This window comes from Ctenocephalides felis, unplaced genomic scaffold (genome assembly GCF_003426905.1).
Source record: "Ctenocephalides felis isolate EL2017-DRISC unplaced genomic scaffold, ASM342690v1 CF-g0.4_SCAFFOLD_01604, whole genome shotgun sequence".
In the NCBI taxonomy this organism is placed as follows: Eukaryota; Metazoa; Arthropoda; class Insecta; order Siphonaptera; family Pulicidae; genus Ctenocephalides; species Ctenocephalides felis.
The window spans coordinates 18,055,314-18,074,838 of NW_020537758.1; the positions used below are offsets into that span (position 1 = coordinate 18,055,314).

Below are 19,525 nucleotides of genomic sequence, written 5' to 3' on the forward strand. Positions count from 1 at the left end.
GTCGAGGTGATGGCTTGTTATCACATCTTTTGTCCTCTGCTTTCAAATATTGTTGAGGAAAATTTCCAAACTTAAAAATATTTTTAATAAAGCAAGAGATAAAAAATATGTCCCTTCATTCAATACACCAAACTATAGACTTTATTACACGTGTCTATTACAATTAAGTTTCCAATGACAAATGAATCTCCTCCCATTGTCGGGAATCCCTAATATGCCAATCAAGTTATTCGGAAATGCGTGGGCGTGATTTTTGAAAAGTGACGCGCTCCTGTATCTCAGCTGTTTTCGAATTTGTCGTTTTCGCTCGAAACGATAAATTCGGAATTTCTTGACAGCGAACGCTCGTCTCGTCGGCGCCTACGAGACCGAATCCGTGGGATTTTCGAACGTAAGGAATAGATAGAAAATATACAGGAAACGGGGGAGAAAAAAAAAAAATATCTCAGTTATTCCTACTGGGTTATTAAAAAATAGAGAAAGTGTAGAAGTTTTATTATCAAGATACAGAGAACGGAAAGAAAATAAAAAAATTACTACTAAAGATCTTGATTACTTCTACTGGCATGTTAAAAAATAAGGAAAGTATAGAAGTTTTATTATCAAGATACAGGAAATGAGAGGAGGATCTATGTAAGAAACTGGAGACACTGTGGGATGATCGAACAAAAAAAACTAGTACTAAAGATCTTAGTTGCTTCTACTAGTAATTTTCTTAATTATAAAAATTGTTGATAGAAGATGTATTGCCAATTTAAAAAATAAAAAATACACAAGTTTTATTATCATGATATAGAAATGATATCAAAGGAAGATCTCTTTAAGAGACTAGAGAGGAAACCGATAGATAATCGAACAGAAAACTACTACTAAAATTTTCGGTTTCTCATACTAGTGTATTTTTTCAATTATTGTTGATGATTGCTAGAAGATGTATGATAATAGAAGAAACAATAAAAAAGGTTTTAAAGTTTTATTATCAAGATACAGAAAATGGTACATGGATCTCCTTAACAAAATGATAGGTGATAGGAAAAAAAATTACTTAAAGTCTTAGATGATCTCCCTGTCGTATTTTCTTATTTATAATTGCTGATTGTTACATGTATTGCCAATAGTTTAAAAAACTAGTTGTAAGTAGCATTTAACAATAAGGCAAGTACATGAACTTTTTGATAAGCAATCAGCTTAATCAATAGAGATTGAGATTCATCTATTCGGATATAATATGTAACTGTATATTTAAAAATAATATTTTAGCTTTCCCTAAAAAGTAATCAATACGATTTTCAATAAAATTTTCAAAAAAATACTTTAATATCTATGAATGTAAAAATTAAATTAATTCGTTTACATCTATTTTGGTCGACATAGATTCTGATTAGAATCTCTCAATTTCACTGAAAAACTCTAAACTTTGACGAATTTTCATAAATCAAACGCTTAACGTAGGCCTATAATATTGTAGTATGTTATTACAGACTACAAAATCCATCGTTCTAGTTTCAAAAAATCACGAAAAAAATTTATTATACTCAATTACGAACAAACGGATCTTTGGCAAAAACTAATCAAGACGTTTCCAACAGATACCAAAATCGATTCAGGATTCTATGAAAAACGTAAACGAAATATTTGACTACAATACTGATTAAAAAGAAACGGTTTATCTGATCGTGACAAAAAACTAATCAACGCAATCCCAATTCAAGTTAAATCAAAAAGCATTTAAAATTTTGAAATCGGTGAAGCTGTTTTTGAGAAAACGTCGACAAAAACACCAATAATTGTCTCAAACACTCATAATTAAATAAATGAATAAATGAATAAATAAATCCTTTACCCAATTTTGGTCAAACAATTCAGTCATTTTCTGGCAAAATCCAACATCTTCTCTAGAAAGTTAATTAAACAATGAACAATCGCCAGAAAAACTGGTGCGGATGAATACTACTTGGCAATTAAAACGTTAACTTATATAAGGCGTGATGAATTATTAATTTAACACCATAGCCAGCAGCTAATTTAATAATAACACCATAGCCAGAACTAATTATCTAATTGTTATTTCTAGAAAGTGAATACTGCTTTTGTTGCAGTGCAAGTGCTCGGGCACAATTGGCAATGCCAAGATCATTCTAAAATAAGAAAGTAAAGTGAAATCGGTTTTTAATTGCAATTAGATCTAGAGCCTGAATTATTTAACGATATGTGTACTTATTTATTATCAATCTATTACCCCCGGTTTCCTCTATAAAAGTCTAGATTTAATGACAAATCACCACGAAAAGAATTATAGACATAGAATTGAACTTCGTAAGCTTTTGCGAACCCGCGCGTGCTTCGATGAATTATATCGATAGCCGACTACCTCTAAGTGTTTTCTAAAATTGTCACATCCGAAAGTATTTGGAACTTTGGTCTAAGTATGTATATATAACTTTTTTGGCCTATCTATTTTCGATATAGTGCTTTTGTACTCATCTGTCAGATACTTAAGTCACATTACGACGATCAGGAGAAAATAATGGAGAAGTTAATTTTTATAGCTGCACTAAAAAACTTGTCATTACAATTGCTCTTTATGACAATTTTATCATTGACTGCTTTTGCAACAAAACCAATCAATCAAACCCAAGATATTGTTGAAGTTTTTTCATTCAAATTTTCACCACATTCCTCAAATTGCTCTCACCATAAAACTAGTCAATAAATCCAAAATGTCACCGGCTTAGAAATGGGTTTAACGCTCTGATCTCCATTTCACGATCCATTTATTTGTTTATTGTACGTTTTAATAACCATAAATCGTACTTTAAAAATATCAAAATATCCACAATAATATGCCTGTTTTCATATTTCCGTACCAAATATGCACTACAAAAATAGAATGAAATATTTATAAATGCGATCCGACGCTTATATTATAAATAATCGTTGCGAAATGAACACAACGTAGTTGTCACCTCAAAATAAAAAAGTTGTAAGATTATTCATCGACTCGATGAAATTTCTTAGGCCATTTGTATTGCGGTGAGAATTTGGGAGGATTATTAATGGCTACATAATAAATGTACGAATTTATTTTCAAAACAACTAGATTTTGCACGCAGATCGGATCGATAAGAATAGATGTATTGATTTTTTCGAACACATGGTAAAATATACTCAAAACCGAACAATGATAGTAAACAAACTTTTGAAAATGTCTTGATTTACAACAGAGGACAAAAAACCTCAGAACCCAAAAATTTTCACTTTGTAGCGAATCATTATTACAAATTGTGCGATAGGGCTAATTTTACTTGAAAATATATTGATCTCTTTATTTTCAAGTGAAAACCGTAGTCACTATGGTTTGTCGGTTTTCAAAAACCGGTTTTTAGCGAAAATTATGGAATTCGAAAACCGGTTTTAGTGAAAAAAGTCGGTTTTCACTGTATAAATAGAAAACGACAAATATAGCCAAATATAAAAGATAGATGAAAGCGTTTTGATTCTTGAAATCATATCGTTTCAATAGCATTTGATATCAGTCTGCAATGGTTTCCAGAAAGGTTTTGTATATAATAATTTAGATTTTTATACCAATGTATATATTAATTTAAATCAGTTTGACTTCTTCTTGAAGAAGTAACTTCCTCTACTCAAACTTAAAAAAAAGAGTTTTAAACCCTAGAAGCCACAAATTGAATAACAAAAAACTTAGAATTATTATATCAGGCTTTAAAAACAATTAAGCATAATTTGGTCGCAAGTATGAGAATATTTTCTATTTCAGGAAATTTTGTGAGTAAACAAAGGACACGTTTAAGTAGCAATTCGATAGACGTGCTCAGATTTTTTGAAATCATATCTTATTGAACAAAAAACAATTAGAATGTTTAAAATTAATTAATTTAAATTGCTCGGAATATGCAATACCCGAGTTTAGCTTAATTGTTTTTAAAACTAAAATTGATATCAACATGCATCTAACATTTTTTATATTTCTTTTGATTTGATGAATTTTTGTTATTTATTAATGTATTATTTTTATTTATTCGAAAACTTGCCTTTCACTATCATAAAAATATTGTCATTCTTATATGTGAAAATGATGCATGAATAACAAATAATTATTCTCAAAGTTATTTAATCAAGATAAACTATTATTTTTTAGTTCTGCTAATTAAAATTAAAATAATTTTGTTTATTATCTATAAAATTGAACAATAAATAAATTCAGTCAAATACTGCTCTAAATTACACTAAATTTGCGGATAAATTACAGAATATTCGAGCAAAAATTTATTTTTCATATTAAATTCGAAAACCGGTTAAAACCGGTTTTTTAGCAAAATTAAAATTCGAAAACCGGTTTTCTGAAATGTCGGTTTTTGTATAAACCCTAATTGCTAGCTACTGCTTGACAACAGGTTGCTCGAAGTTGGATGAAACCCGCCAAAGCATTTATCTACAAACTAGCCCAAATATAATACATTATCTATTAAATATCCTTTTATTACCATTATCAAGCCTAATTAAAATTTCCCAGTACCCACAATAAATCATAAAGTCGCCAAAAGTGTCACCGTCTCCTGTCACTTTTTGTATCAATTCCCTATGTCCATAAGAGACGGCCTGGCGTTTAGTTCGCATAAATCAAATAATTATTTATAGAAATGGCTGAGTATGCGCCATGATGAGTATTACGCCATTTGATAATTAATTATCTTTTATCTCCTAAGCCCTAAATCGCATCAGTTGGCTGCTCTGGTGCTCTCTATGCAGTCGCAACATCCGGCATCAGGCTACGATGGTTAGGCTAAGACTATGCAACCTTTGTAGATAGAGAGCTGGTCATAGATTTTGGAAATAGAGAAAGATTACACTGGGGAATACACTTTTTCGTCTATATAAATGAATTGGATGAGGACTCTAGAGTTTCTTTCACAATGTCAAAATGCTCAAAGGCGAAGAATGTTTTGTCTGACATAAAAGTTGGAAACATTTTGTGTGTATGTGTATGAGAGCCAAAATTTAACTTTTCGACAAAAACCTTTGATAAAACTCAATAGGGACTAATGCTGATTAATTTTGCATGTAAGAATAATTTAAGAAAATTGCTTCGTTAGTTTGTTCGTTCGTATAGTTCATTGAAACCCAAGAGAGTCCTTTACATCTCGCGTTTATTTTTTGCTAAAAAATTTAATCTGTTTTTAACTTCCCGAAGGAGAAGTTTATGTTTTCATAAAAAAATCAGATTCGCTAATTTTATGTTTTCTCGACGTTTCAAGCCATTCTGAATCGAATGAGGCCAAATTTGGAAAAAGTATGTGTGTGTGTGAACAGATTTTTTGCCGAAAACCGGCATTTTCTCAAAAACGGGTGGACCGATTTCAAAAATTTGAAAGCCATTCGATGTATTTCGATGAGGACTAGCGTTTCGGAGTTTTGTGTGCCAATCAGCCAAGCCGTTTCTTTGTAAATCGCAAAAAGTGAAAAAAATTTCGTCCACGTTTTAGCCCTAAATTCTTAATCGATTTTGAAAATTCAAAAACCATTCGATAGATATTGGTTGGGAATCGTGCTGATTAGTTTTTGGTAAAGATCGGCCGGGCCGTTTTCTTTATTTGTAATAAAGTTTTAAATAAAAATTCGACGATTTTTATGATTTTTTTTGACGGTAGATATCATAGTCCTCTAGATCTAGTCTAGTCCTTTAGCTTTCAAAATTCATCAAAGTTTGCAAAAATTCGTATCGTTTTTTTGGCATTTGTCAAAATTAGACCTTTGATCGACGTTTTCTCAAAAATGCCTGAACCAATTTCAGAAATTTAAAAGCCATTTGACGTATCTCAATGAGGACTATCGTTTCTCAGTTTTGTGCGACGATCGGCCGAGCCGTTTCTTTGTAATTTGTATAAAAGTGTTAAACTTTTCGTCCACATTTAAGCTCATACTACCGAATCGATTTTAAGAAATCAAAAACTATTCGAAAAATATTAGTTGGGAATGATACTGACTAGTTTTAGGTGAAAATCTACCGAGCCGTTTTCTTGTAATTAACTGTTGAAAAAAAAATTAGCCGATTTTCATGGAACTTTTTTTTGGCGATAAATATCATAGTCTTTTAAAACTTACTAAAATATTACGGCTTTACGACAAGAAGTTTAATTTTAAAAATTCATCAAAATTTGTTAAAAATGAGTAGTTCTTATGACATTAGTTAAAATTAAAATTAGACGATGTACTTGGTATAACGATAGAGTACTTGGTCTTAACGGACATACTAAACTATCAAAGTCCTACAAAAACTAGCTCAACTATAAAAATTATTGATTTTTGAAAATTTGCTTTTAAAAATACTCCGACCGGGTTGACGTGTTCGATTTTCAATAATGTGTAATAAATTCACTTCGAATATTTTTAACTACTCATGAATTTTTTATCTATAATAGATTAAGTCGATTATTTACACATATCGGAAAGTTCATGTAACTTACCTCAAGGCAAAATAGCAATACCAACTTGTTATGATTCATCTTGCATCGTTCACTAGAACCCAAGCGAGTCCTTTACATCTCGCGTTTATTTTCTGCCAAAAAATTAAATCTCATTTAAAATAATTTTAAATTTTACTTTATTACTACCAGATCTCATTTATTTCCGTTCCATCTCCCGTTGTAAAAATACATACAATGAAATCCTCGCCGAATGGAATTTTAATCTGGACTATGAATGTGTGAACTTCATAGACGAAGAAGAAGACGAGCGCAACGAAACGTCCGACTCGTTCGAATTAAGCTCATAGACGAAAGATGTGCTAATCCGCAAACGCCAGTCAAATATTTTATTTATTTTCAGCGAAAGTTCAAAGCACTATTTACAATGTGAACGCTGTCTAAATAATTCTTAGAGGAAAACTTTTCTCTTTTATAATAAAGTAGGTTGTAAATAATAAGAAGCGTTATTTTTTTAGAGCAAAAGGTGCGAGTTAAATAATTTATGTTCGGAGAATGGAATAAATAATCGAAGTATTCATTCGCAGAACAAAGCAACAACTTTTACAAATATTCATCAACATCAATAAAATATACATACTTTACAATTGGAAGTCTGGTCAACTGGTAAAGATTTTGCTAATATTTTTTTAGTTGTGAACCTTTCATTTGATACTGATATTTTTCTATTAATAATATTTATTTATACTACTTATCAGACGTGAGTAGGTGGTAAAATTTAGGGTTTGTCATTAGTTTTAATTTCAAATTTCGATAACCATGCACTTTATGTTGTACAGGAGGTTAAAGTAGGGAACACTGGGTATGGTAGTAACAGTATATATGCAAATTAAATATTGAGAAGCCATTTATTCTTACTACTTTATTTAAAAAATACTTAAACAAAATTAACAAAAAACTAGTGGGGCGCACGGAATCATGCCTTAAGGCAAATTGCTGGAACTTCCCGTACCAAAAATTTATTTTTCAAAAAGATTAACATTTTTGAAAAAAATTTACTCTGAAAAAATTAGATTTTTGCTTTTTTTTTTGAAAAAAAAGACTTCTTGAGGAAAAATTTATTATGAAATATTTTGGAAATTCTGAACTTTTTTTCAAAGCAATCGTACTGCTTTAACTGCATAGAGACGAAATATCGAAGCGCGTAGGCGCCACGTCGCCGTCTAACGGATAAACACTGGTACGGAACCCATACGAATGTAAACAAATTTATACTTATTGTTGAAATCTCTATAAAATATCTAATAATTTGATGTGCATATCTCTAATGATAATTTTTGACCTCAGATGGCATTTTTTTTTACTTTTTTTACTAGATTTACGAAATCGCTAGACCTGCCTTCATAAAAATGATCAGTTCTTCATCTTGTTAATACAAGTAAAATGTTTTTTGAATTATTCAAATCGGACCCTCCGTTCTCTTAAAACTGAGTTACCGTTTTTGGCACTTTTTGCCCCATATCTTCGGAACGGCTAGACCTGCCTTAACCAAAAACTAATCAGCACGTCTCCTTATCAATACGAATCGAATGCTTTTTGAATTATCCAAATCGCTTCATCCGTGTTCCCGAAATCGTCGACGAAAATTTGTATCCGAACACACATACACACACGCGCACACACACACACACACACATACATCCATTTTTTCTGAGGTATGCCAAAATATTCAAAAACCTCTAAAACGTAAAGATATATAAAAATTTTCATTTTTGATTTTTTTGCGATTACTATAACTTACCCTACGGGAAGTTAAAAAAATCTTCCATCGCAGTTCATGTAAGCATACGTAAGGTTTTGTACTTTTCGTGTATGTTTATTTTCCAATGACTTGTATTTATTTCACATAAATATTCATAATACCCGCGATTCCATTAACCGAATCAATTTCTAATTGACAATTCAAATCTTTGTTTTCCTCACGATATCAATTTCCAATTTCGTTACTCAATCCTCTATTGAGTTATTTCGACATTACGTCTCGTATGAATTATCCCTTATCCCTTAATCCCAATGTGATATCGGCTATATAAGTTGTGTTGTGTTGTGATTCTGTTCTGAAATATTTCCGAAATCTATTAGACTGGATGCTATTAAAACGATATCAGTTGTCTGGTGCCTTCGGCTTGCTTAATAACTCAAATCTGACGAGCCAGGAGGATCGTAAAATATGATATTGCTTTTCTCAACAACGTGTTATTATTGTAAAAGTTTATATACTGCAGTAATAAAGTGGGAATCGGTTTTTATATTAATTACTAAAAAACATAATGGAAAATTATGAAAAAAATAGAATTTTATAAATAACGCGTTATTTTTATGAAACCCAAAAATATAATTAATCTAATATCTGATTATTATCTCGTGTAAAAGTTTACGTCGTATATTCATCACTTTTATATTGTGAACCTTCAAGTTTCTTTGTCAGACAAAGTTGATGACTAAACCATGTTAACATTAAAATGTAGCCCTGACATGGCCCAGAGGAAAATTTCTGATTTGCAAACATTTTGACAAGAAACCGACAGCTAAATATTTAGAAAGAACAACATTTGCGGCGCGCTTTACACGAACTCTCTTTCGCAAGAGTTCTTTTGTACCATTAAATATATATATATATATATATATATATATATATATATATAAATATATATATATATATATATACATATATATATATAATACTTTTCCGTAATGAGGCATATAAACTTCATAAGCTACTTGCCAGATAGTCATTTAAACCTTAGTGCTGTGAAGACAAATATCATAGAAATATTCTTCAGAGAAATCATTAATGTGTTTGTACCAGAAATGATAAATTTCAACTTGTTTACGCAAAATAAAGATTAAAGTTAAAAGACGTCTATTTACTAGATGTCTTTAGAAAATATAGTAAATAGTTTTGTGAACGTATGCATTTTAATGATATGTCTTTGCATTGCACTAGCAAGAAGCTTTGAGGACGATTTTCAGAAATAATTTGAGAGAAGAATTATTATATTTTTATAAGTAAATTGGTAATAACTATAAATCCGCTAAGAAAATAAAACTTAAATATTTAGTGCAATTAAAGGGCTCAACTAGTGTAACCGCCTAAAAAAAGGTGATTTTTGGGAATTTATATTAAAAAAACTACTTTATCAATCATTTCAAAATTTCAGAAATATATTTATAAATGTTTTAAAAATACATAGTAAAATTTTTGAAGAAAAAAATTAAATATTTTTTAAATTATCGTTGATCTCCAACGGCGCGACAAAAAAAAAGACCCTTCACTGCTGCAGTGATTCCGGCCTTCTACGTGGATGAAATTTAAAAAGAAAATTCTCGTTAAACTAGATGATATTGTCTGTGAAATGAACTACGATATAGAAAAAAAATCAAAAATTGACAAAATGACGGCGTTTTCAAAAAAAAGTCAAATTTTACCCAAAATTTGGTCGTTTTTGGACCGCCAAAATTCGATTTTTGATTCGATCAAAAAATCGATAGTTCATTTTACGGAGAACCATATATAGAATATGTAAAAAAATTGATAGTGATCGGATCATTTTTTTTGAGTAATCGCTGCAGCAAATTCGGATAATGCTGTTTTGAGAAAAACGAGATTAAATGATCGTTATACTATTATACTATATATATATACTCTTTAAATGGCTGTAACTCAAAACTATTTAAGATATCGATTTAAAATTTTGGTATGTTATTTTTAAAGTTATAACCTATTAAAATATGGAAAAATTGAAAATTCGATTTTTTGAAAATTTCAAACTAGTTGTGCCCCTTATGTTGAAAAAAAATTGTTGGTGTTTATTAAATCTTCATCTAGTTGGGTATATAGAATTCTGTCTGAGATCGATTCTTTGATAGTTGGTAGTTACCAAGTCGAACATAGTTCAAAATATCTAAAAAATTTGAGAGCTAAAATATGTGAAATAATACCCGTTATTGTTTTCATCTACTTGGTTTTCAAATACGCACAAAAATTTTACAATATTAAATTTTTTCATTTCTTTTGCATGTATATAGAAAAATCCATAAAATGTTCTCTATCATACGAGTACGAGTAAGGAATTTTGAACAACCGTACCCAGTGTTCCCTAATATAGGTTTAAGTCAGAAGATAACCATTTTCATATCCTAAAATCACCTGTTCGGCTAATTTATCAACTTATAGCAACAATTACTACTTATTTCCGAATTTGATCTTTTAGCCCAGGATCATCCATCAAAACTGATGTTACTCCGCGCATGTACTGAGAGAATCGATTTCCGATATTTCCAATAAAATCGGTTACATATTAAGTGCTCCGAGGTCGATGGCATTACTCAATATATCAAAAGTTCCTTCTTTTTGATTCAGTGATTTAATCATCGCCGTCTTTCAGTTTCTCGCGCTCATGGGAAATGCAAGCAAACTCCGAAAATAAACAAATCATTTGTTCTCCCTTGTTATATAATTCGTCAGGCCCGAGAAAAATGCTATATACAAAAAGACGTAAGTTCAACGACCAGAGAGCAATTTCCATCGAATAATTTCGTTATTATTCCCAACGGAATAAAGAGGCATTTACACTTAATAAAAATGTATATTTGAATTTTTTTCTTACTTACGACAGGGTTGTTTATTGCAAATAGGACATGAAGTGTCGAGATTTTCTATGATGGAATCAGGTTACCGGAAAATGATGCGATTCGAGGAAAACTTCTAGGTACAACGTGGATATGAATAGAATTGAGTTGATTTAAAGGAAGATATACTTTTGTAAACATGCAATTTGCAATATGCAGGTGCAAAGTGTGACATGTGGCACAAATTGATATCAGATTTTCAAATAGTTTGCTGATATATCTATAACAGGGCAAACTGCAACATAAATCCCAAGAAAAATAAACAAATGTGACACATATTGTGAATGAAAATACTGATATGTAGTCGAAGAACACAACACCTCATAATGTATATATAGTTTATACTTGATTTTATAAACCGCATTCATATGTACTAAAAATTTATACAAAAACCGCCGTTTCAGAAAACCGGTTTTCGAATAGTAATTTTTTCCAAAACTGGTTTCAACCTAGAATATTCGAATTATATCATTCGAACGAAAAATGTTACGATTTAGAGCCAATTAAGGTAGTTTTTGATTGAAATTGAAATTACTTTTTAATTTTACTGATAGTGCAATTTTTACAAAATTTACTAGAAAGAAAAACAGTTATCCAGGGATAAAAAAACTTTTAAATTTTTAAAATCGGTTTTTGAGAGAATATCGATTTAAGGTAAATAATTTGTTCACACACACATATATTTTTTTCCATTTTTTTCGTTTTTGAGAGAATATCGATTTAAGGTAAAAATCTGTTCACACACACACACACATATATTTGCTAAATTTGGACTCATTCGATTCATAATGGCTTGAAACGTCGAGAAAACATAAAATTAGAAAATTGAATTTTTTGATAAAAACGAACTTTTCCTTCGAAATATTATTCATCGTTTATGCATAATTTCTATATGTGAGAAAATAACATAATAGTTCTTATAAAATTGTAAAAATATTTTTTATTTATTTATTCGAAACTTAGCCCAAAAACTCGTTTCAATATTATAAAAATACTTGCACATTTATATGTATACAAAGATGCAAGTATATTTGAGTTATTGAGCAAATTTTTGATATCGGTGCAGCCGTTTTTGAGAAAACGTCGATTCAGGGCAAAAAATCTGTTCACACACACACACACACATACTTTTTACAAATTTGGTCTCATTCGATTCAGAGGGACTTGAAACGTGGAGACAACATAAAATTAGCGAATCGCATTTTATTATGAAAACATAAACTTCAGTTTATGTTCAAGTTCTCGAATAAATAAAAGGAATATATTTTTACAATATTATAAGCATTATGTTATTCTTTATAATAATTTATTAATATTAAAAATAATTAGAAAATATATAACTCCAATTATAATAATGTATTAAAGCCGAAGACACGAGTATATAAAGTTTATGCACATATACTTATTAAAATAAATTTTAATTTTGTATTCGACAGAGGAACAAGTATTTTATATTTCAGAATAATTAATAATAAATTTAAATTGTTTATTAATTTCGTGTTTAATAAAATATGATTTTAGAAAACAGAGGACGTCTATCAATTTGCAACAATTTTACATCAATCTGATATATTTGGCTATTCTGGTCATTTCAATTTTTTTTAAATATTATTATACATTGAAAATTTCCAACTTTTTGAGAAAAAAAGTAACGAAGGGATGCCAAAGTTTTATATCAGTTTGAACCAGTTATCCAAAGTTTAATAAAAAATCGATAGAAAAAATATGAAGATTCAGTAACATTTCTTGATTATAAAAGTTGAATTAGAATGCACTAAATTTAGATTCAGAATAATTTTATCAAAACCAATATAAATAATATTCTGATTATATTGGTCATTTTAAAATTAAATGAATTAGTATTTTCTAAATAACGCAAATTTAAATTTTCTATTCATTTTTTGTTTAATAAATAATTTTAGAAAAAAGAGGATGTCTAACAATTTGCAACAGTTAGATCAATCAGATACATTTGGCTATTCTGGTCATTTTTTTTTAAATATTATTATACATTGAAAACTAATATTTTCCGTTAGAAAAACGGATTCCGATTTTCATAAATTTTTGCAAAAAAGGTTTTCAAAATCTGACTAACCTTAATGTAAATGATAATCTTATACATAGGCTGTTTCAGTATTATTATATTTCGAAAAAAAATATGGGAGCTTAAAAATATAGATAACATTTTTTATATTTTATTCAGAATTGTGTATAGATTTGTTTAATATTAAAAGTTTAAATACGAAATCAAAATAAAAAAAAAACTTAGTCTATTACTTCAATGTTGAAGCAGCCTCATAATCCGGCTCCAAGCCCGAGCTTTGGCAGCAACATTTAAAGGAGCTTTAACTTTAATGTTAATCTATTACACCCATCTTATCCTACTAATTACCATTAGGTTAAGCGGGTCATGGATCCCTATGTACATAGATCATTTATTTAGAATTTGAATCCGTTCTAATGCAATACGCCATAGATTCGAAGTGGAGCAACCGAATGTATTGAAATCTCTCCTCGCCTGCAGTCGGCAATAAAGAATCTAAAAATAACCAAAATATCTACTTGGGTATCCTACATATGAAACTCACCGACTCCCAAATGTACCAGATTGACTTCAAAATATTGTAACGTTTGTTTACTGGAATTGATTGATTGTTCCCTAGATAATTTGTTGGGCATTGACAAATGGACGCAGTTCGAAATTGGAAAATTAATGAAACAACGATGATAATTAGGAGTTTGCAAATTTTGGTAATAACCAACATTTTCCACAATTCTGTTAATTATAAATTTACGTGAATTCTGTAATTAGAAGTATCACTCGTGATATGTAATAATATATATCTGAAATAATTAACAATTTACCCAAGCTTACATAAATATGATAGGTGATTAGTTCAGTTAATTAGCCTGGGACAAAAATCATTTCAATCATTTCATTTGCACTTCGATGCGTATAACATGGAAACAATAATTACAACAGATTTATTTAATCTGAAAATTTTTGGAATAGGTATTATATATATATATTTATCGGTTTTTTTAGTATTAACCAATATTAAACAACTATGATAATTAGGATGGATATAAATATACAGTTTACAATTTTTGGTAATAGCCAAAATTTACATTTCTGTTAATTATAAAATTTACATGAATTCTGTAATTGGAAGTATCACTTGTGATATGTAATGGCAAATAGCAATCGATATTACGCAATAATGCACGAATGTTATTCTAAAATAATTAACAATTTAAACCAGGCTCAAACATAAATATGATATAATGATAGGTAATTAGTTCAGTTAATTAGCATGGGATAAAAATCATTTCAATCATTTCATTTGCATTTCGATGCGTGTAATAATTACAATAGATTTATTCAATCAAAATATTCAGAATAAATATTATAATATATTGATTGAAATACTGCTAAATATTTTTTCCGAGTATTCATTGTTTAATAAAATGTGATATTAGAAAACAGAGGATCGATTTGCAACAGAGTTTAGATCAATTTGATACTTTGCTATTCTTTTTCTTGGTCTTTTTTTAAAAAATATTAGCATAAGGGTTATTAATTATTATTATTAATTAAGGGTTTTTAAAAATTACTATACACTATATACTACATATCTTATAAAAAATTTAATTAATAGTAAAGATGCTTTCTTTACACCAAAATAGATATCTTCTAGATCTTCTTAATTTTATATGATTTAAAATTTATTTTTTGTTTCATTAAAATTTTCGTAAAGATTTATTTAATTTCTAAATTAGATGATAATGGTAACCAATAAATTATTTATTTTATATAAATCTATCTATAAATGATATTATATATAAATTATTTTAAAACAATGAATATCAGTACTTGTATCAACAAAATTCGAAGAGAAGCAAATTGTCATTCAAAGTGAATTATTATAAGATTATTTATCAATTCTCATTAAAATATGTTTGGAATATATATATATATATACATATATATATATATATATATATATATATATATATATATATATATTACAAAAAATTAAGAGATTTTCAAGTTATTTCTGTATTCCAAATTCTATTTTCGAACATTTTGATAAACCTGAAGGGTGACTTTTCGCCTAAAATATGCTTCTTGACTTCCTCTTATTTTAATCTGCACAAAAAGAGCTTAAATAATTTCCAACTTTTTGAGGAAAAAAGTAACGAAGTGAATGTAAAGTTTTATATCAGTTTGAACCAGTTATCCAAAGTTTAATAAAAAATCGATGAAAAAAATATAAAGATTCGGTAACATTTCTTGATTGTAAAAGTTGAATTAAAAGATACTAAATTTAGATTCAGAATAATTTTATCAAAACTTATATAAATAAGATTTTGATTATATTGGTCATTTTGCTGCATACAATAAAATAAATTATTTCAATTGACTTATATAGATTAGTCGTTCACAATTTAAAATTTTATTTGTTGAAGTTGTTTCAAAATATTGGATTTTGTTTAAAAAAAAATCGATAAAATAGTACTTACATAATTATATGTATTCATATAATTATAATTACCAGTTTTAGTTTGAAATATTGTTGAAAATTCTAAAAAGATATCAATGAACTTTCTATATAAAATTCCCAGTAGCTATAGAAGCAAATTACCAAAGTGATTCAAATTGAATAGCGATTGAAATTATTATTTAATATTGATTTTTATTTATAATTAAACAAATAAATTAATAAAATAAATAATTGTTTTTATAGATACCAAAATGAAGAGTGAAGATCGTCTTGGAACGCCAAGAGTGCGAATAGCAGTTCTTGGAAATCCAAATGTTGGCAAATCAGGTAAATAATTTATATTACAAATATATTAATTAATCGATTAATAATTATTAGTTTATAATTTAGACAAATTTCTCAAAAACGTTTTTTAAAAAAAAATTATAATTTTCTAATAAATTTAATTTGGAATGAATACATAACGTCATAATATATTCTAATTATAACACGCCGACTAAATGTAAAAGGTGATAGAAAATGAATAAAATAAAAGTAATTAATGACTATTGACAAAAAAGTATCATTTTTGTTACATAAAAAACATCGCGCAAATAAAAATTAATAATTACAATATTCGATTGCACTTGAACAAAACGCATTGTCGATTAAATAAAATCTGAATTCATAAAATTATTTCAATAGATCATTTACCTTTAACATTTCAATCAATACCCTATAAAATAATTACCAATATTAATTCTAAAAATAAATAAAATTCACTTACCGACAATTCAAAGTATATCAGAAGAATGTTGGCAAGAAAGCTCAGCTTTAAGCTCAGCTTCAATCAAATAAATGAATTCCCTGTTCCCAATTCATGCATCGATGGCTTAAAATGTTAAAATCAGGATTGTTTCGGATTACAATTCTAGAATGAATCTGTAAAGAAATAATTGAGATATATTATACTTTAATGAATGAAAACGTTTTTGGAAAAGGTCCTTGAATTTAGATAAAACATTGAGTTGAATGAACGATGTCGAGGCATTATGAATTTGGGAGAAATGAATAATGGACTGTCTAGCTTTTCATTAATTTATGAAGATATTTACTTCTGTAACAACTCATTTCTCAACTGGTAAATATTTAACTACTACTAGTGTAAAACTTTTATTACTTATTAAAATCTTATATTACACAATATTTAGTATATAAATAGTTGTTGATAACTAACAAATGATTTTAATAATAATGATACGTTTACGTAATAAATATTAATAATCAAGTACATACTTCAAATTTAAATATTCTATTCTACTTAAATAGTTGCTAAATAAATTTTTAAACCTTTTATAACATTTTTAAAATTATTCGGCCGCAACTTTTGAGGCATCTAAAAATTATACATCACTAAGTAAATATCATATATATTTTTTGTTTATTCTATTACTTTCATATTTTTACAATAAAAATCAGAACTTTAAAATACGCCTGCGATATTTTCTGATAAAAATATAAAACTGTAGGTGAAACACGAACCGTTTTGTTTGTTTAACAAAAAATTTTAGGTGGATTGTGTTGATTTTTGAATATATTTGAATGCAACCTTTAAAATATTTTTTTATGAAAATTATGTTCCTGAAAAATATTTGAAATATCATAGAATAAAAATGATACTATATTGCGATAGAGAAATAAATGTAAATCAATTTTCATGTCCTAGTTATAATAATGAGTAAGGGGCACTGTTTTATTTAAAGGTTGATCAAATGTTTATGTAGATTTTTAAGTTTTTATTCAATATATTTTTTTTTCAAATATAGAGGAGACTGGGTACGATCATAACAGCAATCCTATACTAATTTTTATTTATTTATTTTATTTTATTTTATTTATCATATAGCCCACAGAGTAGCTCCAGGAGGACTTGAAAATACAATTTTAATAATACATATTATAATAATATAAGTATACTAATATATGATATAACAACACTTAACATAATATAATTAATAACATAACAATACATAACACATAATAAAAAAACTATCAAATTCTTAACGGTAAAACTAAATTATATACGATGGAAATAACATATTCGTTACAAAATTTTTAGAATTCAAAGAAAAAAATGAAGTATGTTTGTTCGAACAAGTTTCCATTATTTCATTGAGTCATCTCCATTGATCTGTAGACCGTATTTCAGTATTTCGTTGTAAACAAATGTTCAAATTACAATTTAATTTACTTTTTTACTGGTACATTACCAGAATTATTGCCGATCAAAAAAAAATTGGTACAACCGTCATCAGTCTTCCCTACAATTTTAAACTAACAAACTAAATTGTGATAATGTCTGCTGCGTAGAAATTATCGTGTATGCTATTTAAAATATTCTAAGCTGAATTTATGATCCCGGCCTGATGTATATGTTTCGAGCCGAGAACTCCGATTGCACAAACAAAACATTACCCTGACATTCGCTATTAATATCGCTCTGATGTGTACTTTGCTTCGAACTACTAACTAGACTAAAAATTACTGAAAATTATATTTAACACATAGAAGATTAATTAAATCTTCAATAGTAAGTAGATATTCAAAAATTTCCTAGTTATAAATAAAAATAATTAAAATAAATAATATTATTATATTAATTGTTAAACTGAGAAGATCTCATTGGAGCTCTTCTTAGGCATCGCTCTTACATTGTCATTTTAGCTCATAGAAATCTTTATGTATTTCTGATTGCTAAATAAAACGAGTTAAAAAAAAAAAAAAAAAAAAAAAAAAAAAAAAATTTAGGAGGTACACAAACGATGCATTCCAACTTCATACGTCATAACTTGACGTAAATAACGCTGTTAATTTGTATTGTATTTATCTTCGAACAATATAATTCAAAAATGCAAGAATTGGTAAAAAACTCATAGAAAGTAGAGGAAACGGGGTACGGTTGTGCCACTTTTTTTGATTAGCAATAATTTTGATAATTCACTACTTAGCTGGGAAAAAAATTGACTAGCTAATTACTATGGTACTCTAGCACAACCGTACCCAGTTTCGCCCACTAGTATCAAAAAAGTAATTTATTCCATCATGTGAGATACAATTGAATCAACAACCGACGGCATGGCAACAAAAAACCGTCTACGTACAACAAATATACACAAATTTATATTCTAAGATATTCATAAAGTCATTTTCATCCACCTCATCGTCTCATGAGAAAGTTCTCATGACGTCACGGATTTTGGTTTGCCCACGCCATATGACGTCATCATCCACCTGCAGATATGTTTTAATATATATATATATATATATATATATATATATATATATATATTATTTTAGATATATCAAAATATATATGTATGTACATGTGGGTGTACTCAGATAGAACATCTGCCCGGAAAATTGTATCCCGGAATCGATTTTGCATAAAATAAAACTTAATTAATTCAACGACACATCCAGTGTAAGGTCATGGATGGGAAATTGTTTATAAACACTGATTGCAGCGATTAATTTAAATTTAAAAAAGCTTTTAAAAATGGTAATGGATTAAGTTATTTATTGAATTTTAATTGAGTTATTCATGGACATTTATTGATTCAATAAAATAAAATAATTTGTTCATATGAAAAACAAGGGCAGCTGAAACGCCAAAAAAATTAAATCAATGTTCTAAAATTCGTCAAAATCGTTTGATTGATAAAATTGAAGCAAATTAAAAAATATATATTAGGATATGTAAAATTTAAAATGAGTCAAAAATGACGCACCTGCACACTTCTGTATATAACCTCGACCTGCAGGACAGTAGTTATGACAATATTATGCAGGGCAGGTTACATGCCCAAATAAAACAACAAAAATTATCTCTACTAGGGAATGCAA

General features: G+C 28.2%; 1 protein-coding gene across 1 annotated transcript in view; it reads left to right on the forward strand.

The window, feature by feature from the left end:
- The first annotated feature begins 15,894 nt into the window (after positions 1-15,894).
- Positions 15,895-19,525, forward strand: part of LOC113372189 (ras-related and estrogen-regulated growth inhibitor-like protein) — a 39,281-nt gene continuing 35,650 nt past the window's right edge. The window contains exon 1 of the mRNA XM_026612511.1: positions 15,895-15,970. Coding sequence (XP_026468296.1) covers positions 15,895-15,970 — 76 coding nt within the window. The remainder of the gene's footprint in view (positions 15,971-19,525) is intronic.